Here is a 26,229-nt window from a genome sequence, read left to right on the forward strand (position 1 = left end):
AGGGTAGACATACGGTATGATTAGTTCCCCATAATGGTAACTGTGCATTAGGAATCTTTAGAAAAAAAAGATTCCTTTGATTACTTGCAAGTCTCATTGAATATTATGGAAATGGGGTGGACTTGGGGGATTTAAACTTGGGGGATATTAATTGCTGTTTAGGAGTTGCAGATGTGACTTTAAAGCCTGATGCTAGGTTGCAGGGGAATTGCTTCCTCTCTCCTGCCCACACCCTTCTGGCAGATTTCAAGCTGTACAAATACAATATTTGTAGGTCAGACAATTGGAACTTTATATGAATGAACTTGGCTTGCAAACTCTCCCCTCTTTGTTCCACTGCAGTAACAGGGATGGAAAAACCATCATTTTCCATGGAATGCCAGAGGACTTTCCTGATGAAAATCCCTTTTGCTGATCAGCAGTTTCACCAAAGGGCTTCCCAGTTAAGGATTGGAAGTCCTCTCTTCAACAGCCTGCAGCTTTCCTGCCAACAATGACAGTCTTTTATCCTTCTCTCTTGCCACATGGGAGCCAGTTTTTTTGGCCTAGAGGCTTCTAGTTATGCATCTTTAATACATATTATGTACACCTTGTTCTTATTAGAAACTTCCTTTACCAATGCATGCTTGTATTATCTTCAGTATAAATAAATTATTCTCTCGAGAAGTCCATACTGCTAAGCAAAATGGAAGAGAATAGAACAGGATGACCAGAAGCGAGATGGATGGACTCATTACAGTGGCAATGGGGGCATCTTTGGGAGACCTAAAGGATGAGACTAAGGTTATACCTGGATATCTGTCTGATCACTCAGAGTCAAACTGACTTGATGGAATATATTTAATCAATAAGTTATATAAATAGAAGGAAATTATTTAATCAAACTGCTATGGTTGCCCCAGACATCTCCATGTTTATTGGAAAGAATCGTGTCAATCAGAAAAGTTAGCAGTTCAGCGGTTCGAATCCCTAGCGCCGCATAACGAAGTGAGCTCCCGTTACTTGTCCCAGCTTCTGCCAACCTAGCAGTTCGAAAGCATGTAAAAATGCAAGTAGAAAAAATAGGAAACACCTTTTGGTGGGTAACAGCATTCCATGCACCTTCGGTGTTTAGTCATGCAAGCCACATGACCACAGAGACATCTTTGGGCAGTGCTGGCTCTTCGGCTTTGAAATGGAGGTGAGCACCATCCCCTAGAGTCGGGAATGACTAGCACACATGTGAGAGTGGAACCTTTATCTTTATTCCAGTACCCCATTCAATCGAAATTTAAGTATTCTAGATGGCTATCTAATTTCTCCTTGAACATATCTAGTGAGTGGGAATCATTCATAGTTCTGGGTAACTGGTTCCACTCAAGTGCTCTTATTATTATAACACTATTTCCTAATATTTTATCAGTAATTCCAGTTCAGTTTTAATCTTAAATTTCCTTCAAGGACTGAACGGAATGTGTACTTTTATAAGTCTGCAATCAAGTGAAATGACTATTCCATCAGAGTCTCTTCCCCATGTTTAAATCCATCATTCTCAGGGGTGGGATTCAGCCAGTTTGGACTGGTTCAGGTGAACCGGTAGCTCCGACAATCAGCCAAGAGCGAACCAATTCGCTCTGATAATCAAGTGGGCCTGCCCGCCACCCCTTGGGCTAAATCGTCTCAGCTGATTAGCGCGGCAGAACAGATTGCCGCGCCTCAAGAAGTAATGTGGAAGGTAAGTTTTTGTAAAACTGAGCACGCGCGCACAGTGCATGTCAGGCTCAGGCACCCCTGATATGCGATCACTGAATCGGTTGTTAAACCGGCAGGATCCCACCACTGATCATTCTATTTCCTACATTCTGAACCAGTCTTGATCTTCTTTTGTCATATCCTTTTCGGTCTTTGAAAGTTGTCAAGAGTCATATCCTTGGAGATAGGATAGATAGGAGAGAGGATTGCCATTGGAGATGTCCATTGATGACAATGTTTTTTTTAAAAATTAAGCTAGTGCCCCAATTGCATGCTTGAAGATTTAACTCTTTTTATAGAAAAGCAATAGGACTTTAGGCTTTACAGTGCTTTACAGCAGTCTCTGGGCAATGTAGAAGCATTATTTGCATATTGCCCCCAACAGTCTGGGTCCTCATTTTACCAACCTCAGAAGGATAGAAGGCTATGACAACCTTGAGCCCTGACAGGATCAAACTGCAACCTGTGGTAGAGTTTGCCTGCAATATTGCACATTAACCACCACACTAGGACTCTTATACATGCAAAATCTATAAAGATGGATTGAAGCATCTGGTTGGACCCATCACCTTGACTTTTATGACCCCCTTTGAGGACCTTTGTAGCTCCCATTACATTTCCTCTCCCATTTTAATGTTCTCTTCTTAAAGTTAAAAATTTTGATCATCCTTTAACTCTTCTCTGTTCAAGCTCAAATTTTAACACTATACCTCAAGATGTGGGTCTAATAAATGCAAAATAAAATGGAACTGTTACTTCCATTACTATTTGGAAAGAATACTTCTATTAGGGCACCATAAAATCCCACTTGAGTTTTTGCAGCCATATCACACCAATTGTTTTTATTCATTTTATACTCTTTTATACTCTGGTTCATATTGTCAGTCGTAGGATTCTCTGTTCCGTCCTTGTGCTTTGATTTCTCTTTCTTAGGGTGAAAAGAATTTCATTTGTCCTTATCAAATTTATTTTATTTTTTGAAGCTTCTTTCTCTAATTCATAAGATGGTTTTGAATTTTATTTTTGCCTTCTAGATTAGTTATACTATTTGACTTTATGACATTTACATATTTGCCATCTCTGCCTCAAAGCCATTATTATTTTTAAATAAGATTAAAGAACCCAACCTTAAGGCACCCCATAAGATATGTCAGTTCAATTTGATAAGGAATTACTGATGATCACTTTCAATTAAAAGTTAGATTTCTTAATGGCACCCAATAATTACCCTTTGTTTTCAAGATGCTTGAAATTAGAGTTTGGTTGGTAACAAGAGTCCATGACTAATTTTTGCAAATCATTTATTTTTGAAGATTGTTTACTTACTTAGGAAAAGTATTGGTTCCACAGAATAAGTAAATTTTATATAACATGCCGGTAATTCTTTCCAAACAGGTTTTTTTTTTAAATTTTAGTCCTTTCTTATAACTGGATATTTTGAAACTGATATCGCTTTTTAATTGGGTATTTTGAGTAGGCTGTAAACCCTAGAAAAGGGGCTTCGTTTGTAATATAAATATAAATAGGTTCACAAAATGTAAGCAATGTTTTTCAAATTAGTATGATTAGCAATGAGCAATGTTACATACTGACAGCCAGTATGGTAGGTTCCACCAAGGTCCCACCCAGGTGGGAAAATGTGGTGATTGGCCGAGCCGTTTGACAGCTCTCTATAAAAGGGCTAGTTGTCAAATAGAGCGGCGCTGGATTCTGCAGATATTCCAATAGAGCTGTTGTTTGTCACTGAAGCTTGAGTCTGTCTCATCCACTCGATCTAACAAGCAACTATCTACATTTTTGGTTTTGCCATTTAGTTTTATGCTCTGCAATTTGCATCACTTATTCCTAAGAGGCATATCTTCCAGATACACACTACTGTAATGGAAGCACACAAACAGTAAACTTATTTTAAGACTATCGGGAAATTATGCCATTTTCATGAAAAAGTAGGAAAACGTGGTATTTTTCTGACCAATTTTCTGGCTATGAAAACACGCATTTACAGAGATGACAAAACTGAAATCACAGAGACATAAATCATTATTTCTTTTCTCTATTTTTAATTGCAGATATAATAGTATTTACAGCTCGAATCCTTTGGTCCTGCTCCAGACTTTTGTTTTAATAGTTTTAATTGTTTGCAACAATTCCAGGTCTGTTTCTATTGAGCAATCCGGGCTGTAAAATTCAGGGTTCCAGGTCCGAGCCAAGTTTCTTAGTCTTCATTGACAGAAAAAAAATGTCTACATGTCAGTTCAGGACTTCGATTTTGAGTGTGTATAGCTTTAAGAGGAATTGCTTAGCAATTCCATCTTGCTAACAGGGCTATATTAGGACAGAGTTCTCAAATGTAATCCTGTGGGCAGTGGTGGGATGCTGCCAGTTTAACAATCAGTTTAGTGAACGCACGCTGAAAATGGAGAATTTAGAAGCTCAGCTGCTTACCTTCCAAGTCAGCAACTGTAAGTAAAACAGCGGGGGGGGGGGGGGAATCAGCTGTGCCATGTGATTGAGATGAGCTAGAAAACAAGAAATAAATGATACAGCAGGATACAGCAGGGCAGGTGGGTGGGGCCAGCTGATCGTCAGAGCTACCGGTTCGCCCAAACTGGTCCAAACCGGCTGAATACCACCTCTGCCTGTGACCCTAAAATAAATGAATTTGGGTGACCTACCCCATGGATACAAGTGGCAGGCTGCAAACTGGTAGGAATCCTTATGACTGCAAAAACAATGCGGGCCTGTCAAAGTGAGGACTGGCAATTTTACTGAAGGGACAATAAACAGGCATATTCCACTTCCTGTTCCTCAGAGTACCTCCTTCTCCTCTACTGTAGCAACCATTCATTTAACAGAATAACAGAGTTGGAAGGACCCCTGGAGTTCTTCTAGTCCAAATTCAAGCAAGAAACGCTGTACATTTCAGACAAATGGTTTTACAATCTCTTTTTAAAACCTCCAGCGTTGGAGCACCCACGACTTCTGGAGGCAATTAATCGTTCCACTTATTAATTATTCTTACTGTCAGGAAATTTCTTCTTAGTGCTGGGTTGGTTCTCTTCTTGATTAGTTTCCATCCATTGTTTCTTGTTCTGCCTGTTGAACCCTCCCTCAGGCTATTCCTGGTCATCTCCTACACATTGTCCTCAATGTTTTTTATTAGTTGGGTGGTATCATACAAGATCCAATTTACATTTTGGTCAGATATTGTCACATATGATGATTCAACTGCAGGCTTTCTAATGCATACTCTTAACCAAAATACTATCTTTTCACAAATGAGTACATTCTTTTTTTCCCCCAGATTTACTTGCCCATTGCCTAATTTTAACTATAATTGATCCATTTTTCTTCAATGTTGTACTAATATTGAATTTCTTGTGGCTCACCAGCAGAGCTAGCACCAGATTCAGACAGTGAGGAGGTTGGGAAGAAACATGGGCCAGTCCTGGAGTCTGGGGGAAGGCTCTGACAGGTGCTCTGCATCGGAGGCAGAGATGGGGCCAGGACAGTCTGACAGTTATCAGCTGCCTTCAGAGTCAGACATCAGTGGGGCAGAAGAAAAGCTGGAGCATGTTGCCTGTGTGCACATGTGCAGAGCTGCCAGAAGGGAAAGGTTAAGGAACAAGGGTCGGCTTAGGAGTAAAACCACAAGTGGACGGTAACCGGCTTCTCCCATAGGGAATAAAGAGGAGTGAAAGGCGAGAGGAGTTTGAAGGAGACAATTAGTTCAATTCATTAGGGTGAAGATCTGTTCCTGACTTCTTGCCAAGTATTGTCTGCTACAGAGTGGCGTTTGGAAGATATCAGCCGGGCAGCTCTAGAAAGCCTGATAAAGGTCTGTAGTTGTGAAATCTCTTGTAAAACTGTTGGCTGGGACTTCAGCCGGGCAGCTCTAGAAAGCCTGATAAAGGTCTGTAGTTGTGAAATCTCTTGTAAAACTGTTGGCTGGGACTTTGCTAGAGAGGAATTCACTTTAAACTAAATAAAAGGGGTTTTATTGGGATGAGGAGTCGGCTTCGTGCTTTTGGGAAGCCTAGGTCAGAACAGAATTATGGCCATTTTTTCCCATACGGGTAGTCCTCGACTTACAACCATTCATTTAATGACTGTTCCCAATTATGACAGTGCTGAAAAAACAACCAGCTCTCACACTTAAAAATTATCACAAAATTCTAATGGCCACAAACAAAATTTGGGGGCTTTTCAACTGACATGTATTTATGATGGTTGCAGTGTGTTGGGGTCACCTGATCACCATTTACCACCTTCCCAGGGGGTTTCCAACAAGCAAAGTCAACAAGGGAAGCCAGATTTGCTTAATGACCCTGTGATGCATGTAACCTTGGCAAAAAGACCATAAAATTGGCCATCATTCACTTAACATTACAATGGAAGCTCTGATCCCACAAGGTAATTGTAAGTCATGGAGTACCTATTGTATAGTTTTAAGTAGATGGATTTTAGAAAGTCCTTAGGATTCTGTTTGTGTGTGTAATAGCAGAGGAAAGTTCTTGATGCTTGTTTGCTCTTGTTGTTTTTTCTTCACCTATAATTGTAATATTCTTGGCTTACATAATCTAAATTACTGTTAACAGTATTTGGAAACTCCTTTCTATAGAATCACATGATTCATCTATCTAATTCTATGTTGGTTGTCTCGATAGACCAGTGTTTCTTAATCTTGCTGAGTTTAATGTATGTAGACATCAAGTCCAACGATCAATCCTCCAGCTAACTCTTTCCAGGGTTGGAAACAAATGTTTTCAGTCCCTCTAACTGGAAAAATCAAGAATTGAGCCTGGAACCTTCTTGCATGCTTTGCTGTAGAATATGCTCTTATACAAACGTTCACCTTTAGTTTTAAGGCACTGATACTTTAAGGACATAAACTGTAAAGTATCTAAACAAAGCAGAGATAGTACCTAGCGGGAAGTTAAAATTCACATGTACAGCTTCTACAATAACAAGGCTGCTTTATGTTAATTCAATTAACTTGCAGCCCCCAAATATTGAAATGTCAAAGGATCAAAGCAGGCATTTTTGAAACAGACAAATATCTTTTTACCCAAGCTTTCTTTTCTCCAGAAGGGCAAACCTTTGTGCTTAATTAGCAGCCAACACACTGAGCTAAATGAGACTGGAGCTTAAAGAATAATCGTATCAATCAAAATAATTTTAAAAGAGCACTATATTGAGCAGAAAAGTTTAAAACAAAAGTTTGAAAGACTGCAATAGTGTTACAACCACCAGAAACACATGAAACAAAATTAGTGATCCATATAATCAGAATGCCTTGTTGTATTTCCCATAATTTTTATACATGATTAAGAAAAAGCTAGGCAAAAATAAAAATCACACATTTATCAAACAATGTTTAATTTCCCATCCATTGTTACTTTGGAGATTCCATATAAGAACCTCCAAGTCCAGACCGAAAAGTACAAGTGTAGTACATTAAAATCCATTTTATGATGATCAAATTCAACACCTTTTTCTAGCTCATGTAATCAGATTATAATAGTTATTCCTTAAACTATAAAACACAGTGTTGGAATTCCATTACATAAAGGGAAAAGAAAAAAAAAGTAAGTTTCAGCATCCCAGAAAAGTGCAGGTCAACTAAGAGGAGTAAATAGAATATTAAAACAAAGGATTTTTTTTTTAAAAAACCTACTATAATAAAAACGTAAATAAAGAAAAGACATTAAAAAACAAGTTTGTTAGCAATATGTAACAAAACATGTAAGAAAATCATAGAATGGTTCTTAAGGAAGATATTTAGGAATGGTGTTCTGATGGAGGCTGCAACAAAGCAGCATCACTGAGTGGTCCCCTGTCTTGTCAATAAATCAAGTGTCAAAGGTTGATCTCAATGAACAAGAGCAGCTTAAACTTTTTCCAAGGATTGGTAATACTCTGTCAGGACAGTCCACGCTTTAGGAGCCATGAAACCTTCCGGAGGATTTTGACCTTCTCGAGCCAGTTTGCGCATGCGAGTTCCTGAAATGAATTCAAAATCTTCATGGCTAAAATAAAAAGAAGAAAGAAAGAAACCTTTTAGAAGGAATATGCAGTGAGTTTCAATTGAACTTTGCTTGCATTTAAAATTACAGGCAGTAACTCAGTAATACCACAACTGAAACCAGAATTTCTGTTGCTAAGAACAATGTTTTTCAGCAAGTTGTGCCTTTTTTTTGCTGCACTTGTTAAGAGAATCACCAAGGTTGTTAAATGAACCATGTGGTGATTAGGTGAGTCCCATTTCCCCCCATTGCCTTTGCTTTTTGGAAACTGGCTCGGAAGAGTGCAAGTGGTGATCACATGACCCACGGACCCAACAAACATCATAGATACATGCCAATTGTCAAGCGCTTGAATTTTGATCACATGACTGAGGGAATGCTGCAAGCGGTCTTAATTGTAAACAACTTTTTAACCAGTGCTGGTGAAATGAATGGTTGCTAAACAAATAGCTGTAAATCAAGGACTACCTGTATTGTAAGCCAAATTAGCATCTTACAATTATAAAGGATCACACTAGCAGTGACAGGCACTGGGTTTTTTTGCTGCATGGATGTGGGAAATATGTCATTCGACAACATTGGAATGAATGGGATGTCAGGGAAAAGGGGAGATAAGATTTTACAATTTTCTTTTAGCATGCCAAATGTGCTCACAACACAAATGAACTATTGGGAAACCCCGTGGTTTATTTTGTCCATTCAAAAATATTATACACAAGTAAAATCTGCCACAGAACTGCAGTATGGCATCATATGATTCAATTTTTGGTCAGTCTTTCCATGCTTTGCTGAAGATATGCTTTTCTATGATATGCTTTCCTGCTCTGTGCTTCCAAAAACACCTGACATCCTATGATTTCTTTAAAACAAATTCTGTTGTGTTTTTGTGAATTTAGACGGTTTTCATCTTCCCAAAGCTGCTATTTACCTTCTTCTATATGGATATTCTGCTTCCATAAACATTCTTTCTCAGAAAACAAAATGAATTATTTGTTCGTAAGGTACCGCCTATTTACTTATGTTACAGCCTAAATTAATTAGTAAAGAGCACTTTTCCCAGAAAATAAAGTATTTGCATTCAGTTGACAGCATGACACAAATTGCCAAATGGATACATAAGAAAAACAATATCAAATATCCAGGTAGCCATGAGATACACTATTTATCTAGGCTTTTATTAAGCAATTTAAAAACATGCAGCCTCAAAAAGTACAAACGCAAGACACACACATACAGTTTTCAAGTCTCCGAAGCAAGAGTGATTAATCAACAATAAAAAGAAATATTTTTTCTTGCTCTTTCACTCAGCCTGTTCCATCTATGTTTTAGTCATTTTCAATTGATCCATCTTAAATATAAGCCAAATGCTGACTTCAGTTGGATATGGCTCAAGACAGAAGAAAATGGGAACCAAATGTATTTGGGGCTAATTTGCTTGTCTGAATGTTAAACTATACGCATTACTTAGCAAATAAAGAACAAGTCTTCTCACTGTACGTGCAAAAAATTAGCAGCATAATCTTTGAACTGTATGGGTACAAATTCGCAAGGATCACTGCAATTCTCAGAAATTATCCCAGGATTTCTGTGCAATGAACTGATTAGTTAACAGTAGTGCAAAATACTATTAACAATTTAGAGCTGGCAAGCTCATGGTCTTATTCCAAATACAGTTCTGATCTTAAAATCCTTGGAAGATGGAACTGATACCCTCTCCGGTGCTAGACAATTTCTATGGCTTGGGCATATTGAATCTGGGGTGCAAAACATCAGGAAAACATTAGGTTGTCTACCTCTGCAGCTCCAATGGTGGTGGATGCCAGTTAAGTGTTTGTCACATTTAAACATCTAAGAACTCATACATCCTATCTGACGCAATCCTGGAACTCTGGGATTGCAGCACCTTGGGTGATGGGTTAACACACCTTGGATGAGTTAACAGAATAACAGACTTGGAAGAAACCTTGGAGATCTTCTAATCCAATCCCCTGCTCAAGCAGGAGACCCTATACAATTTCAGACAATTGATTATCCAATCTCTTCTTAAAAAGTCTCCAATGATGGAACATCCACAATTTCTGAAGGCAAGTTGTTCTACTGATTGATTGGGCTGTCAGGAAATTTCTCTTTAGTTCTAGGTTGTTTGTCTCTTGGATTAGTTTCTACCCATTGCTTCTTATCCTGCCTTCAGGTGCTTTGGAGAATAGGTTGACCCCGACTTCTCTGTAGTAGCCCCTTAGATAATGGAACACTGCTATCATGTTACCCCTACTCCTTCTTTTCATTAGTTCCCCATCCAAGATTAAATTTATATTCCACTATGCTTTTGGCATTTTGTTCTTTTTCTTAGCTGCTTAATGTCTTCGTTTTTTTTAATGAATTGTCCTTGGTCATATTTAAAGCTTTGTAGAATCTTTTTTTTTTAGTCTGGCCATTTTTTAAAAAAAAGAACATTAAATAAGTACAAATCTTATTGCAATAGTACTTTCATATATTCAGATTATGATTGATCATGCCATGCCTTGTCTGTTTATATTTATGACATGAACATTTATTATATTTCTATTTTATCACAGCTGGCCAATCTTGGCAGACTTCAAAATGCCAATTTAGGTTGTTTGGATTTTGGGTTAACACCTAGATGGGAGATCAAAACAGGAAAGCTGGGGATATAAACTAGGGAGAGAAGTAGAAAGCACATGCTTCAAAAAGGCAATCAAACACTTTTTTCATATTAATGCTCTGAAAACAACATGGAAGAAGTGAAGTTCTAATCTGTTTGTCCATTACTACTTGTCCAGTAATTGTAGCTGTCTGATGCAGCTGCAAAGTAATTATTTTTTTTAAAAAAGGTAAATAAAATAACATATATATATTAATAGAAAATGTATGTGCTTTAAAGTTTAGGAAAAAATACAGTATTTGTTGAAGATAAATGTCATTAATCAGTGTGAGAGAATTATCTTGAACTTTTGTCAAAGGCTGATACATAGGTACCAACTATATTTCTCTTGTGAGAACATTCCCCAAGCAAGACCTCACACAGTGATTTTCAGTATTATTTTTTGGTTTTATATTCCTTGCTTGCCCTGCTCACTTGCCAGAAATACCTCAAAACACATTTAGGCCAAGCTGAATTTTATATTTTTGTCCTTACCTATTCCTTTCTTTTATTTCCTATAAGTAAAGGTTTTCCCTATCCATTGTTTCCATCCCTAAGGGGATGCAATCATCTCTATTTTTTACCCAAGGGAATCAGCAATGTCCAGATATTTCCATGGTCATGTGGCCACCATGACTGTACACTGAGATGCACTGTTACCTTCATACTGAAGTGGTACCTATTTATCTACTTGCATTTGCATGCTTTTGTGTGGGCAAGAGCTCGGGCAAGTATCTGGAGCTCACCCTGTTGTAAGGAGGTCGAATCTTGAACCCAGGCTGTCAGCTTTCTAGATGACTAGCTCAGCAGCTTTAACTGCTGAGGCACTATGTCCCCAAAATTATTCCCTATAGTTTATTAAATTCTAAACCTCAAAGCAATAATACTTTTAGGAGTTCTTCCATGAACACTCAAAAGGTCTCTCTTCTATATTGCATTTATGATAGCAAAGCAAAAATAAATATATTTTTCCTAGGAATCAAACAACACCATTTAAAAAAAATATGACCATTATATCTCTATGTTCACTGCCAATTCAAAATAGGAAATTTTTGAAATGTTGTGATATATTTGTGATATAATTGGCAATGTTACACCCATAGATTTGTCACATAGGGAGCCTAGTTTATATACTTACTGTTAACAATTCACTAGTGCTCTATGTTCTAATCGTATTGTTCTATGCAATTTCAAGAACTGAACTTCTGCATCTATTCTACCATCTGTATTCTGTAGCTCCTCATTCCTAAGGCTGTCCTCTTTTTACTATTCTTATTAACCAAGAAAGACAACACAATGAGAAGAGAGTTTTTGCCTAAATAATGAACTCACAATGGGGTCGAATTATATGTGGTTAGTTTTAAGCCATGCCATCTTACAGTGACATTCGTACTGGATAACAATTGTGAATGAATTCAGCTCTCTGAAAAAGAAAGATTACAGGGGTCTTTCAAAAAAGAAAAAGAGAAAAGCCAACACACGCTTCATAATAAGTATTAATGAGAAACAGTTTATTTTCCATTTAATCTGGCATTCAAAATGTATTTCAGTTTGGAGAATAAACTATACTGAGTTACTCAAAAGAAGTTTAATGGAAGATCTGAACTAGGAATAAACAGTGCAAATTAGAGACATTTCCTAATTGAATCAAGTGCCGAAAGATACTGTTAATGTGTTTTTTATCAACCATTTCTGTATAACAGACGCAACAGAGCTATGGACAATCTGTGTCATTAAAACAAGTGAACCAATGTCTGGGTATTCCGCACAAATATGGAACTCTCTTACAACTTCTCAAATTACAAATCAGTTTTATGAAGCTTCAGGGTAAAGAAATAGGATGGCACAATATGATAGATAAAATCTCTTGTTACCAGATGGGGAAAACTGTAGAACTTTAGTTGGTATCATGAATATTTAAATATATAAATAAAACTCCTTACCAGATTAAAGAGAAATTATAGAGGTATTGCAACAGGGTGTGCCCACATAGTAATTCATAAAATGATGCATTTTATGACTGAAATAAGAGTTGTATAATACATTACCTCTTTGTTACCCTACAGTAGTGGCCAAAATTGTGGAAAAGTGTATTTTTGAGGTTTGATGGCTAATGATACCATTTTTTTTTTAGTTTCAAGATAATCATATTCTACTGCTGGAATGACCTGGGAATAGCCCAGACTTTAACCCAATTGAAAATCTATGGAGCCAACTAAAGAAACTTGTTAGTCAGAAGCAACCCAGCAATAAAACCCAGTTAATAGAAGCAATAATTCAATCTTGGTTTCACATTATAACAGCTGCAGAACTAAAAGATTTGGTTCACTCCATGGGACGATGTTGTTAAGGCCATAATTCATGTTAAGGGTTACCCAACTAAGTATTAATTGACATGGTGATAATTTTTGTATATCTCATTTCACTTTTCTTCTTTATAAGTGCTATTTTAATAGCAAATCCTTCATAAAAAGCTATTGCATTACATTCTTAATTAAATTATATTTCCATTGATATATAATTTTATGGTACTATTGCAAACAAAAGTGGCGTTATTAGCTAGTTTTAGAAAATACTTTTCCCAAAAGGTTTCCACAATTTTGGCCACTACTGTACATTGGAGTCCTTTTAATGGATTTATTTTAGAAAAATCAAAAGAATTGGTTTCAGACAGAGGATTTTCCTATTTTCTCTACTTGCTCCTTTTAAATGGAGGCATGCCGGCTTAAAATTCCCAAAGCTTATACTCTACCATTGACCTAAGAGCAAATCCCATTATGAAAGAACATATATTTTACTCATATTGACCTACAGACTGTTCCAGAATATATGCAATTACAAATACATGCTGGCTACTGTTGTATAAAGCCTGTCTAATAGATTAGGAAAAGACGGGCATTCTGTCACAAAACAGAATTTTCCAGTTTTCATTCTAAAAAACTTCACTGACTTACAAATCTGTGCATTTTGTTCATCATTATAAATATAATAATAAGTATCCCAACCTGCTATCACTATTGCTTTTAAGAACAAGCCTTCAAGAGCAACCAAATGTGTGAGTGCTATATGAAACAAAATGTTAAAAAGTTATGATATTTATGGAGTTACTTACCAGGCACATCTTAATTATATTAAAATAACCAAAATATCTTTACAATCCCCAAGGCATGTCACAACTTTGGAGCACCCCTAATGTTTGGATATTGAAAGCTGAAAAAGTTGACACTTCCTAGATTGTGCCAGATTTATGTGACAATTAACATAACATTTAGGCTATTGTTCGGGGGGTTCTTTGAGTCATTTTGTTTCTCCTGGAAACTGCCTGGAGTATACCCCGCAATTTTAAGGGGTAAGGCTTTAGACGAGGTTGTCCATTGTCTCCTTCTTCCTAGGGCCAAACACGAGTGAATGTCACAAGGTCACCTTTGTGTGTAAGGTAGGGCTAGAACTCACAATCTCCCAGTTTATATCCTGATATCTAAACCAGTACACCTAACCGTCCCTCTTTTCATTTGAAACAGGTGACAAAACACAATCCCGAAAATTAGGGAATAGGCTGGGAAACTGTCAGTATAGTACTCCAACACTGGAAAAGGGAGACCAGTATGTTTTCATGTAATTTATCTGCTCCTACTTCCAAACTATGACAGAAGGGAGATCCAAGAGCATTCTAATATTCTTCCCACTCCTACGGTTCTAACCATGGGAGGTCCAGCATAGCTTATCTGGGCTAACATCACTCATCATTACAGGCAACAAACAGTCAAACATTCTACTTCATTTGACTTCAACTCACTATGTATTTAAATAGAAAATCTGGCCTGCTATTTGGCAAGAGACATGGAATAATAAAAGCCCATCAGTTTGTTCGGTGCTTTTTGATTAAAAGAAAAAAGGCAGACCTATTAAAACCTTACATTCTCCCACAGCGCCAAGTTGTGTGCATTGAATCCAGGCGGCTGGTATGCCTTCCCTTTGAAGGGGGATTTCAAGAGCGGCTCCCCAGGCACCTTCTCCTAAGAACATTTCGCCCTACATCTGGGCTGCATGCTACAGACACCATCCCAAATGGGAGTTCTGCTTTCACATGTTGCCAGCCATCTTTTCTCCAATCCAACTACAGTAAACACATCTTTTCACTCTAATTAATTAGGAAGATTGGAAAAGTTTGCTCAATGTAATGCTTTTCCATGCTACGTCTCCTGATGGTGATGGAAGAATACATAGGAACTGAATTCTATGGCAAGGAGATGCATAGGTTATCCAGAGAAGAGATATTTTCTTTAGGCTTGCAAAAATGTTTAGGCTTGCTACCCATGAGCTACAGCAGGGGTGTCAAATTCACGTCATTACAGCAGGATCATGTGATGTGTCTAGACTTTTCCCCCCTTCACTAAACGGGCATGGGCGTGGCCAGAGCATGACGCATCCAGCCCGCGGGTGGGAGTTTGACACCCCTGATCTACAATAAGCTCCTTTTGGTAACTCTTGGAAGGTTCATACACTGTAAAGGTGCTCTCTCTTTGCGATAAAAATGAAAACCCTAGCAGATGCCTAACAAATGATTTATTATTATTATAAACTTTTATTCATTAAACATGTAACCCAGTCAACTGAACATTTAAAAATGTATCACAAATATTATTGAATGGGGCTGATGGTTGATATGGGTTGCTGCCAGCACCCTAGGTATCGACCAAGTACAGTCTTAAGATATACGATGTTCTGAGTAGCGCAGTTATTTGCAGTTCCGCTGCTGTTATTGCAGGAAGCTGCAATTTATTGATGTATTTTGTAAAATTCTTGGTACCAAGTGCCCCAATGACAATGGGGCACTTGGTACCATGTTTCAGCCATGATCACATAGTTTCGATGGCCAGGTCACAATATTTCATGATTTTTTTTCCAGTTCTTTTTCTTTGACTTTGGCACCTCCTGGTACAGCAATATCAATAAATTGTACTCTTGGGTTTTCGGCAACTGTGATATCTGGCATGTTGAGTTCCAAATAACGATCCGTCTGTATTTGAAAGTCCCACAAGATCTTCACCTTCTCATCTTAGACAACTTTTTCCACTTTACGTTCCCATGACTTTTTGGATACAGGTAAGTCGTATTTTTTATATAATGACCAGTGGATTAATTTAGCAACTTGGTCATTTCTAGCTTTGTAATCAGCTTGTGTGATTTTGCTGCGCTCACATATTAAATGTGAAACTTTGTCATTGCAAAGTCAACAGTTTGGATTGCCAGTGGATTTTTGTATCTTTGTTTTCATGGCATTAGTTTGTGGTGCTTGTTCTTGAAAACCTTCTGTTTGTTTCTTGATGGTTCCCATCTTAAGCCATGCCCATGATAAGTTGTTATCACATTTTCCTTCAATGGTTTTCAATTGCTGTCCATGTAAAGCTTTGGTTTTCCATCCATTTAATCTGTCATCCAGCTGCTTCACTTTATATTCTGCCTTTGCTTCTGTTGTTTTTATAATGTTCTCCATTTTCACAGCCTGTAGCAATTTTATTATTATTATTATTATTGTTGTTGTTAATATTTATTGTTGTTTTTGCTCTCAGCTTTTTCCACGTGCTGTTGCTATCAGTTATTCACATAACACAAACTGCCACCCACAAAAAAATGAAGCAGTTATTGTTTAACTACACTCAAATTCTTTGTTGTCATGAGCATGTCTAAAGGGATCTTGGCTACTACAGCCCAGACTGTGACATTTTTTGTTCTTCGTCTGTCTAGACCTACCCGCTTGGCTGAACTTTGAAGAAGCAGGACAGAAAGAATACTGACACTTTTGAACTTTGGTTTTGGAGTAGCTTCCTGACGATACCTTGGACAACCAAGAAAAGAAATAAATGGAACAAACAATTCAATCCAGAGTTCTCACTAGAGACACAAATAATTCAAATGTTCATACCTCAGACACATTATGAAAAGACTTTCTCTCTCAGAAAAAAGTTCTAATTCTAGGATTCCACTTCTCTTAAGGAAGGCATGACATATATGCATAAGGCTAGGCTGTTGCCCTTTACTTATAATTTTACTAGCTGTTAAGCTGCGTTGCCCAGGTATTTGTTTATCCCAATCCTGCATTAGACATTCACAAATATCCAGTCCAAATGTAATTTCTAATGTTGGATTTCCCTCTTACCAAAGGGAACCCCCTTGTGGAGTACTGTGAAGCCATTACCATAGCAACTCCACTGTGCTGGGCAGTAAAAGCCATTTAAGGCAGTACAGTAGAAGCCATTATAAGACACAACAGGCTGTATCTTAACAGAATACACATCCCGAGGCTGTTAGGGTGTCTTACCCCCACAGTGTTTGTTTTCAGAGAGTAAGTCATCTGTGTACCAAATTTTGTTGAAATTGCTCAAGGCGCTCCAAAGTTATGTTGGAACATACACACACAGCCATTTTTTAATATATAGATAAAATTATTGCAGCATTTTCAAAAATTTACTACCTGAGTTCCTTTGCTTTCTGTTTGCAGTTCCATCCTTTTTTTTCCCTTTTAGATCAATTGAATTATAAATCTATGGGCAGGGTTTATTATATTTTTAATTATGCGTAGTATAATACAAATGTTAAGTATTTTGTATGTTGCTAATAATCAATCTCAAGCAATAGTGGCTTTGCAAATTTCTAACTCTCATGAGAGAGGCATTTTTAAAAAAGAAACAGAAGAAAATGTTACTTAATCAATGGTAATTTTTGCACTACCTTTTTGGTTTTGCAAAATTCTTAGTTAATATATTTTCATTGTAAGAAATATGTCTTTCGTACCACTATAGTACACAAATAGCAGTCAAGATTGAATTATTAGTTTTTATTAAAACTTAAGTATATCAAAATCTATATTTTCTTTAGATTACCTCAAGTAAAAATTAATATCTCATGTAAGTCATGAAAATGGCACTGTTCAGCTGATGAGCTACTTGCTAATTTTATTTGATTCATTTTAGTCATGATTTATTTTAATTTACTTTGCTTAGCTGACTTTGATTATTTTTGTTGCTCCCTGAAGATAACTAAGTAGTCAAAACATATTGAGGAGAAAGAATTTGGTGCAGTGATTAAAATACCAGGCCGAAAACCAGGAGACCACTACTACTCCCATCTTTGACACAGAACCAGTTGGGTTAACTTAGGCCAGTCACTTTTTCTCAGCTGTAGGAAGGAGGCAATGGCAAACCACTTCCGAAAATCTTGCCAAGAAAACTGCAGGGACCAATCCAAGCAGTTGCCAGGAACAATGACTTAAAGGCATGAACACAAAACAAAAACAAAATACATCCTGAGTGTCTTAAAATTTAATACAAACCCCTCAAGAAAGGAAAATGGAACAGAGATAATAAAAAATGGTAACAGAATGAGTCCAAGATCTCAGAATCTACCCAGATCTGCAAAATGATGATTATATATCAGAGAAGAAATGTTTAAGTAAAATTAACTCTCTGTGTGTATGTGTAATTAGTAATTATTCACATACTTCTCAGCACAACTTCAGTTATTTTCATATGCTTTTAATTAACAGCTGCCTTTATTTCATATGACATCCTGCTTCCTAACCACAAAAACCCTAATTCTTTGTTGGGTTTATTCTGTGCAATTTTGTTTTCTTTGAGATGCTGAGCATAAAAGGTTTTTGAGAATTAAGACCCCAAATACCTTTCACTTAGACATGTGAGCTACACTCACTAGAACCAAAGGACAGCAAATGACAAATATATTGACTTTTAAGACTCTGGGATGAGTCTTAAAACAGATTTCTGTTGGATGTTTTTCTTGATGAGTCTCATCAACAGATTTTTCAAGAATCAATGAGATACTGTTTGATGTCAATACCATCAATACTATTTACCACTATGCTTAAAAGCCACAGGCCTTCCCCATCCCTTGGCTCTAGAAGTATGGGGCTCCCAAGAATTAAACCTTTGAATCGATTAAACAGGACTGGGGATTACTATGGTATCCCCATGGCTATGCTCGTTTAATTTAAGAGGTAGAGTGATCTGGACTCTGACTGAATTTTGCTTTAAGTACAAAAGCAGAACATGCACCAGACAGCCAGTCAAATAGCCAAGTCAATTTGTTTAGCATTGAAGTAGGTGCTGGCTTTTATAATTGTTCTTTTCTGTATTTATTGTGAAGTTAACATACAAATATGAAATAGAACTCCTTAAAGGGAGTTTAAAAGGGGGAGGAATCACAAGACAAAATGCTTCATTTTCTTAAAAAAATACTTATTTCTAAAATACTTAATACTTTTTAGTAGCAAATACTTTTTTTCTGACGATACTTTCAGACAGTCACATGTGATACTGATAGAAGTTTCCATTTGGATCTAAATTGGAAAGTGAAACCTTGAGGCAAAAAGGGATTAGCGAGTGAATTATATAAAACGCCTCATGACTTCTCTCATGGTTTTATGATATGACCAAAGTGAGCGGGTTTATTGTGAAATATTCCTTATTATATTAAAAACACAACCCAGGCAAGCTCTGAAACGGCCAGAATTAAAAACAATACCCTGATGTAACAGTAAGAAATGATGGATAATGTAACAGACCTCAACTCACAGAATGCAATATGGAATTGCCAGACTATAATTGTTTTAAAAGGTTGCATTAATAAAGTTGCAGATTTAAGCCCTGAGGAAACTTAGAGCGCTGTTTCATCTCCCCTTCTGTAGAAAGCCTTTAACAGAGTTAAACTTATGGTGTCTCAGAGGAATTAATTACTTAAACCACTTTGTTACACACACAATGGGGCAAACTGATGATCAGTGCAATCCACTTCCAGGATTATATTAATATTTTAAAGCTGTTCTTAAAGTGTTAAAGTAACTTTCTAATGCAGAGATGGGAGGTTTTTTGCAGCTACAGTTTGCAACTGGTTTTTTTTAAAAATAGTAAACTGACTTCTGTTTTATGCACTGGTAATGGTTTTCAGTCCAGTTTTAAATTCCAGTATTGAATTTATCACCCAATTTTGGAAAGACCAGGAATAGCATCACTCTGATTTTTAAATCTTTTCTTAAAGAAATAAAATGGAGGTTGTTACGTAACTGAGAGAAGAGAGGCAACACTTTAATTCCTTAACTGGCTGTAGAAAATAAAAAGCTGAAAATCTTGCCCCCCAAATTAACACAATTCAATCAATCATGTTAAAACTGCCTCCTTCTTCAGCTCTGAAAAATGTGTTGCAGTACATTAAATGACAGGAAGTATGTTAAAAGGATATATTTCAAATTACCAGACTCTATTCTCTCATCAAGAATAGCGGTGTTAAAATCCATGCAATAGATAATCAAACCCTTGTATAAAAACAGCAGCACTGCAAAGAATACATACTACAAGATAACATTATTTATACAGAAAAAATAGACAAATTTGTAGTTGTCATAGATGAGAAAATGTCTGTAATAACAAACATGCTAAACTTTAAACATGTACTTCAAAGCTTGTTAAATGGTTCAACGGTATCAAAAAGAACATTATTGCCAAATGGGGAGATTAAAAATCAAAAAACTGCAATTTGATCTACAGTATCATGACAACCAAAATTTTCTATTATAAATGTGAGAACAATCTTTGGGCTAATTCCAGGCCACCCAGAATAGTAAAACAACTATAAATCGTTTGAGGTTCAAGCTTTTTTTAATTAATTTAAACATAGGTCACAGGATATAAGAAGTTAAAATGTATGGTATGATTTTGGATTATAGGTTTCTAAATTATACAGAAAATGAACCTAATATAAGGCTTGAGAAATGAGTATTTATTGGTAAATTAAGCAATGTATGGTGAGATATAATGGCATATAAAGCCAAATCCCAAATCCATGACAGAGGTGGTATTCAGCAGGTTCTGACCAGTTCTGAAGAACCGGTAGAGGAAATTTTGAGTAGTTCAGAGAACTGGCAAATACCACCTCTGATTGGCCTGAGTCCCAGTTGAATGGGAGGGAATGGGGATTTTGCAGTAACCTTCCCCTGCCACGCCCACCAAGCCATGCCCACAAAACCGATAGTAATTTTTTTTGAATCCCACTACTGATCCATACCCAAAATATTATGTGTGACATTCATTTTTAACCCCACCTCCCTAAAACTTACTGTTCTGAGTCGTAGTAATCCATGCACTTTTTTTTCTTATTATATGCTGCCACTCTGAAAGGTACAATTTCCAATGTTATCAAACCTGGTGCCATAGTCAAGACTTTGGCACCATGGGTTGGATCATAGAGGTCTTTCCCAGTCTCAGGATGTGGCATTCCAGCTGGGTCTCGGCCCACTATATAGAAGTTTGCTCCAGCCACCATTCTCGCCCTGCAATGCCACTGAACCTAGAATAAGATTCAAGACATTAGCAAAAAGCAGAACTCAAAAAGAAGGTGCAACAGACATGAAAGATGATCTCAAACAGATTTTAAAAAAGCAGGTGTCCTCTAGGCTCATACATTGTTCAAGGGCACATCTACTATGATTGTCATCAACTTAAGAGATAAAGGTAAAGGTTTTCCGCGCACATATGTGATAGTTTTTCCCAACTCTAGGGGATCGTGCTCATCTCTGTTTCAAAGCTGAAGAGCCAGTGTTATCCGAAGATGTCTCCGTGGTTATGTGGCCAGCATGACTAAACGCACAGAACTCTATTACCTTCCCATCAAAAGTGTTTCCTATTTTTCTACTTGCATTTTTATGTGCTTTCAAACTGCTAGGTTAGCAGAAGCTGGGACAAGTAATGGGAGCTCACTCCATTACATGGCACTAGGGATTTGAACCATTGACCGTTCTGATCGATAAGCTCAGCATCTAAGCAACTGAGCCACTGTGTGGCTTAAAGATATAGACTATCAAAAATTCTAATGCACAACACTGCATAGCAGTTTGTACAGCAGTTTTACAAACAGAGGGATGCCACTTATCATGCCAGAGAATCATACTGGAAGAAAGCCTCAAAAATTTCTGTGTGAACACGTACCCATAAAAGGGAAAAAAAGAGACATTCAAACTACTAGATAGCCTTGCTCTATTGGAAGCAGAATTCCACAGAATAGCTCTCTATGTAACAGTGTTCTTTTTTAATAATAACTACCATATTTTTGGAGTATAAGACGCACCGTTCCCCCCCTAAAAGAGGGTGAAAATTTGGGTGCATCTTATACACCCAATGTAGTCCTGCCCACCCACCAGCCCCCACCCTTTGGTCTCTGCCTCCCAGCAATTTACCTCCTTACAGCAAACGGGAAAATGGGGCTTGCAGAGGCGGCAGTAGGCTATGGTATGGTAATCCCAGCAGCCTGAAACAGCTGATCATCAGGAGGCCCATGCTGAAACCGAAATTGAAAGTGAAACAGGCTGTTTGCTACAAGGAGCAAAGTGCTGGGAGGCAGAGACAGATTTTTACTTCTTCTAATCAGGCTAAATTGAAAGAGGCTGTTTGCTGTTTACTGCAAGGAGGTAAGTCAATAACTATAAATGCCTATAGAATGTTCAAAGACTAATTTTTTAAAGACTGATTTATTATTGTTCTAGACAACTTAATAAAATGAAGAAGCTTTTTAAAATAAATGCTTGATCTGAAGAGGCCCAGTGCTATTGTATCTTCTTGCAAATAACGGATAATAATGTATACTTCCAGAAAGCACATCAAGTTTAACAGCGTCTGTACAAGTATGGTCTGGGATGTAACACCACAAACAGTGTATATCGTCTCTACTGTTTGCTGCAAGGAGGCAAATTGCTGGGAAGCAAAGGCAGATTCCCCCCCCCACCTTGTTTTTCTCCCCAAAAGCTAGGTGCGTTTTATACTTCAGAGCATCTTATACTCCGAAAAATACAGTAGTTAAAATGCCTTTTAAAGTTAAAAGAATAGTGGGAGGGGGGACTTATTACTTTCTCAAAGGTCTTTGAGAAAGATAACTGGATGATGTTTTTTCCTTGAGCAAGAAATGTTCCCCCCCCCCCCCTTGAAAAAGAAGATGTTTTGCATCTCATCCACAAAGTTTCATCCGATTAGAACTGATGAAGCTTCTTGGTTAAGAAGCAAAACGTCTTCCTCTTTGAGAGAGAGAGAAAACTATTTCTTCCTCAAGGAAAAAACAGTTGCCTTTATTTTTTTTAAAAATTAATTATTTATATGTTAATCAAGGAAAAGTAGCATCTGAGAAGCTATGTATTTTCTAGGCTGAGCTTTTACATGTTTCTTTCAAACTGAGAATATATATTTCACATGGATTGTATTTACAAGTACACTAATAAACATGTTTGTCATTTTTTTGGCAATGCAGTTTCTCTGCATAAGGAATAGAGAAAACTTGTAAGACAAACCATACGTATATTTTGTTTAAGAAAGGGAGAAATCCAGAATTCATAATGAAAAAAGGTGGTAAAAAAGGAATAACAGCGCCTTAAACCTCTTGACAAGGGCTGTCATCAAAATAAACTTCTATTAAAGTGATACGCATAAATTCAATGAAAGTCAAGAAAGTTCTGAGTGCACACATCACATACTTCTTTCCATTTTAGATTATGTGTATCTGTCAGAAAAACTTATCATCCTTTATGAATTGTGGTGTTTTCCATGTGTGAAATGGAAGTGCTTCTTAGTATGTACAGTACTTGCATTTATAAAAATACATTATATAGTTCATTAAATATTTTTAGAGACGAGCACTAGATATTTAAGATGAATAAACATATTACAATTATGTTATGATATATTGTTATCATTAATATAATATATTTGACATTGCAAATTGCGAGATTTACACATTCAAAATACTATTCATTTTGGGAATGAAACAGTATTTGATGATTATTTTGTCCCTCCTAGCAGAGGTTTTCTTACCCCCTAGAAATGAAAAGGGGAAGGAAATTGAAGTCCTCAATGTTGCTAGAATTCTATTCCCATATAATGCTTATTTTATGCTAGTCAGGAGATTTCAAATCAATGTGCTTTTATTATAGAAATAATTTATTAATTTTAAAAAATAAAACAAGAATTCTTTATTCTGGAAGCTATAGCAATCACTTTTGATAAAGGACAGGCAAATACTATGAAATGGAAAAGATATACATTCACCAGTTTATTTCTTTGCTTTTTTTCTTGCAACCAACTCAGTACTATTCACAAACTATACAATATATGTTTCTAGGATGTCCAGAAAAAAATTATCCAAGAGAGATGTTTTTAAATCTCAATAGTATCATATTTACCAAACAGCATTAAATTAGCAGTACCGAAAAATGTCTTTTTATGGGGAACTCTTGATAATGGTATATTTTCTAGGTTTTCATGACAGCAAGAGTCTTTTCAGTTGTCTCCTGCACATCCAGATGCCTATTCTCCGCAAATAATGCTAAATAAGAAAATTGGTTTCTGGGAACACGATCTGAATTAATTGACTACTGAACTGCTTACACAGGATGATTGCACTTTTACAAGAGCTGCAAAGTTGATTTGGCTAAAGCTTGATCAAGATGGCTTTAAACATTTTGGTATATATGCATACTCATCATGTATTGTCCATGTATTATCCAAAGGAATAAGAAATAGCAAGCCAAAAGAAAGTAAGTGATAATATAGAAAAAGGAAAAAGAAACATACCATAGCTAAATCAGAAAGAACTATTGAGGCTAGAGCAGAACTACTCAACTATTTAGCTAAATTGTCTCCAAGAAAGAACACATTCCAGTAGTTAAATGTAAGAAACAAATAAAGAGGTAGGATTGAAGACTGAAATTGACAGACATGGGACTCAAGAATATCTACTGCATTTAACTCTAAATTTAAAACCAGCACCAAGAGAAAAATAAAGAGAAAACAAAATATAAATACAATCAAAAATTCTCTGAAAATGTCCCTATACTGTCAATCTAATATTGCCAATTCAGAACAAACCAGACCTGGAAATTTTGCAAATAAAATATATGTGCGTGGCAGAGTTGTATGTGTTGATATGTCCATATGTGTGGCTTATGTGCAAGGATATTTGCCAAGTGTCCTCAAAAGGGCACAAATAATAAAAGAAAAATAAAGAAAAAAGGAGGAAAAAAGCTACATGAAAATGAGGCAAGAAAATACATAAAGTAGGGTAGGATAAGACAAGACAAAAGAGAGAGAAACTGTATTTAGGCATTAGCAGCAAGAAGGATGAGGATAATACCTCACTTGGTTAATAATAATAGTGAAAAACATTATTTCATCAAGAGGTGATTAAAAACTGAGTAGAATTACTAATAAAATGGCTGCAAAACAGCAAAATGCAAGACCGACCGCATCATCCAAAGTATAATTTCCAAATCACGAAGTAATTATTCTACTTTATTCTTCTTTGGTCTGTCTCCACCTTTAGCACTATAGCTGATTCTGTTCACCATCTACTAAGATGAGTTTAAACACACCAGAAGAGTTTCAGAGAAGAGCATCAAGGTGATTAAGGAAGTAGAAAGTCAGTCCTTGGAAAAAATATAGAAGGAACCAGGAACATTTAGTTTACAAAAGGGAATGGTATAATAGCACTCTTTATATATCTAAAAAGGATGCCACACTAAATACTTCCTACGTATTTTCTATCATTTTAGAATGCAAGATATGGAAACGGATTTTAAAATGCGAAAGGACAGATTATATAGTTCATTATATAATGAACCCTTAACAGTAAGAGCAGTTCAACAATGAAACCATTCATTGGAAGAAAATAGATACTAGTTATCTGCCTATGATTCCTCCACTAAGAACTGGTTTTGACACAGCAGCCTAAATGATTTCTTACAACTTTAGGATTCCATGATTCAAATACAGGTTTGGGGCTTAATGCAACATGCCATCCGGACAAACCAAAAAACTGAACTTAAAAGAACTTTTAAGTGGAACAATCTGGAGAATTACAAAAAACATTTACCAGTAAATAGAAATCCCTGGTACATCAATATGCTAACATTACCACCAAGAGCTACATTATTCGCTGCCAGAGATTTCCATCCAGACCAGAGAGAAGAGTTCTGCTAATGGACAGAGGCATGTTGCAAAATAGGGAAAAACCCTATCATGCTAAAGTTTTGATTGATGGAAGATTATCTGGTAACGAAGACTCACAACTGTACCTGTTCATGCTCAGGGCATTTAAGGATCTATACTTCAGGAGCTGAATTTTTCAGATCCTTCAAGGAAAATGCAAGAAAGTTGACAATATATCTTACAATAAGCATTCAGACCCTGTGTGAGAAAGTAGTTTTGAAATGTATACAAACTTAGTGGTTATCGTATATACATTCACCTTTCCCATGAATTCTAACAAATTTGCTTTTCTAAAGAAATCACTGGTTTTTTGTTATCTTTTGCAGCTGTACTGAAAACAGCCTATCTGCTGCAAATATAATTGCCTAGTTTATTTGACGACACGTCCTACTTTATAGAAAGTTAAAAAAAAAAAAAAGAGGATAGAAAGGAAAATGTGACATGTTTAGATTTAGTCCTACAAAACATCACCATGAAATCTTTACTGACGGGAAAGCTATGTTCCAACACTCGATAACTATATTGGTTAAGCAGCTGTCTGTTGTTCTGCAAGTCATTTGCATTACAGAAACAAATCTGGTACCAATGTCTTCTAAATGACCTAAAGAAAATGATTAAAGGAAAAGTTGTCTTTTATTAGTTGGCTAAAACACAATATTGGCAAACGGTTTTCTGAGGTCATTGGAAAACTTGGCATAAATTGAAGAATGTTTCTTATTTTATTTGCAATCATGACTTAGGACTCCAAGTCCAGATTTTCTTCATCTACTCG

General features: G+C 36.6%; 1 protein-coding gene and 1 long non-coding RNA gene across 3 annotated transcripts in view; one reads left to right on the forward strand and one right to left on the reverse strand.

Moving 5' to 3' along the window:
- The first annotated feature begins 4,107 nt into the window (after window positions 1-4,107).
- Window positions 4,108-18,237, forward strand: LOC148043802 (uncharacterized). Its single transcript, XR_015697867.1, has 3 exons — window positions 4,108-4,193; window positions 15,364-15,525; window positions 16,168-18,237. It is a non-coding gene; the product is annotated as an uncharacterized LOC148043802 (long non-coding RNA).
- Window positions 6,890-26,229, reverse strand: part of PAPSS1 (3'-phosphoadenosine 5'-phosphosulfate synthase 1) — a 54,006-nt gene continuing 34,666 nt past the window's right edge. For both annotated transcript variants that reach the window (XM_087724186.1, XM_087724185.1), the window contains 2 exons: window positions 20,549-20,778; window positions 6,890-7,760 (listed from right to left, as the gene is read on the reverse strand). In XM_087724186.1, coding sequence (XP_087580312.1) covers window positions 7,622-7,760; window positions 20,549-20,778 — 369 coding nt within the window. In that variant the 3' untranslated portion in view covers window positions 6,890-7,621. The remainder of the gene's footprint in view (window positions 7,761-20,548; window positions 20,779-26,229) is intronic.

Source organism: Thamnophis sirtalis, unplaced genomic scaffold (genome assembly GCF_051295495.1).
Source record: "Thamnophis sirtalis isolate CommonGarterSnake01/CBP01778 unplaced genomic scaffold, rThaSir2_p1.2 scaffold_10, whole genome shotgun sequence".
Lineage (NCBI taxonomy): Eukaryota > Metazoa > Chordata > Lepidosauria > Squamata > Natricidae > Thamnophis > Thamnophis sirtalis.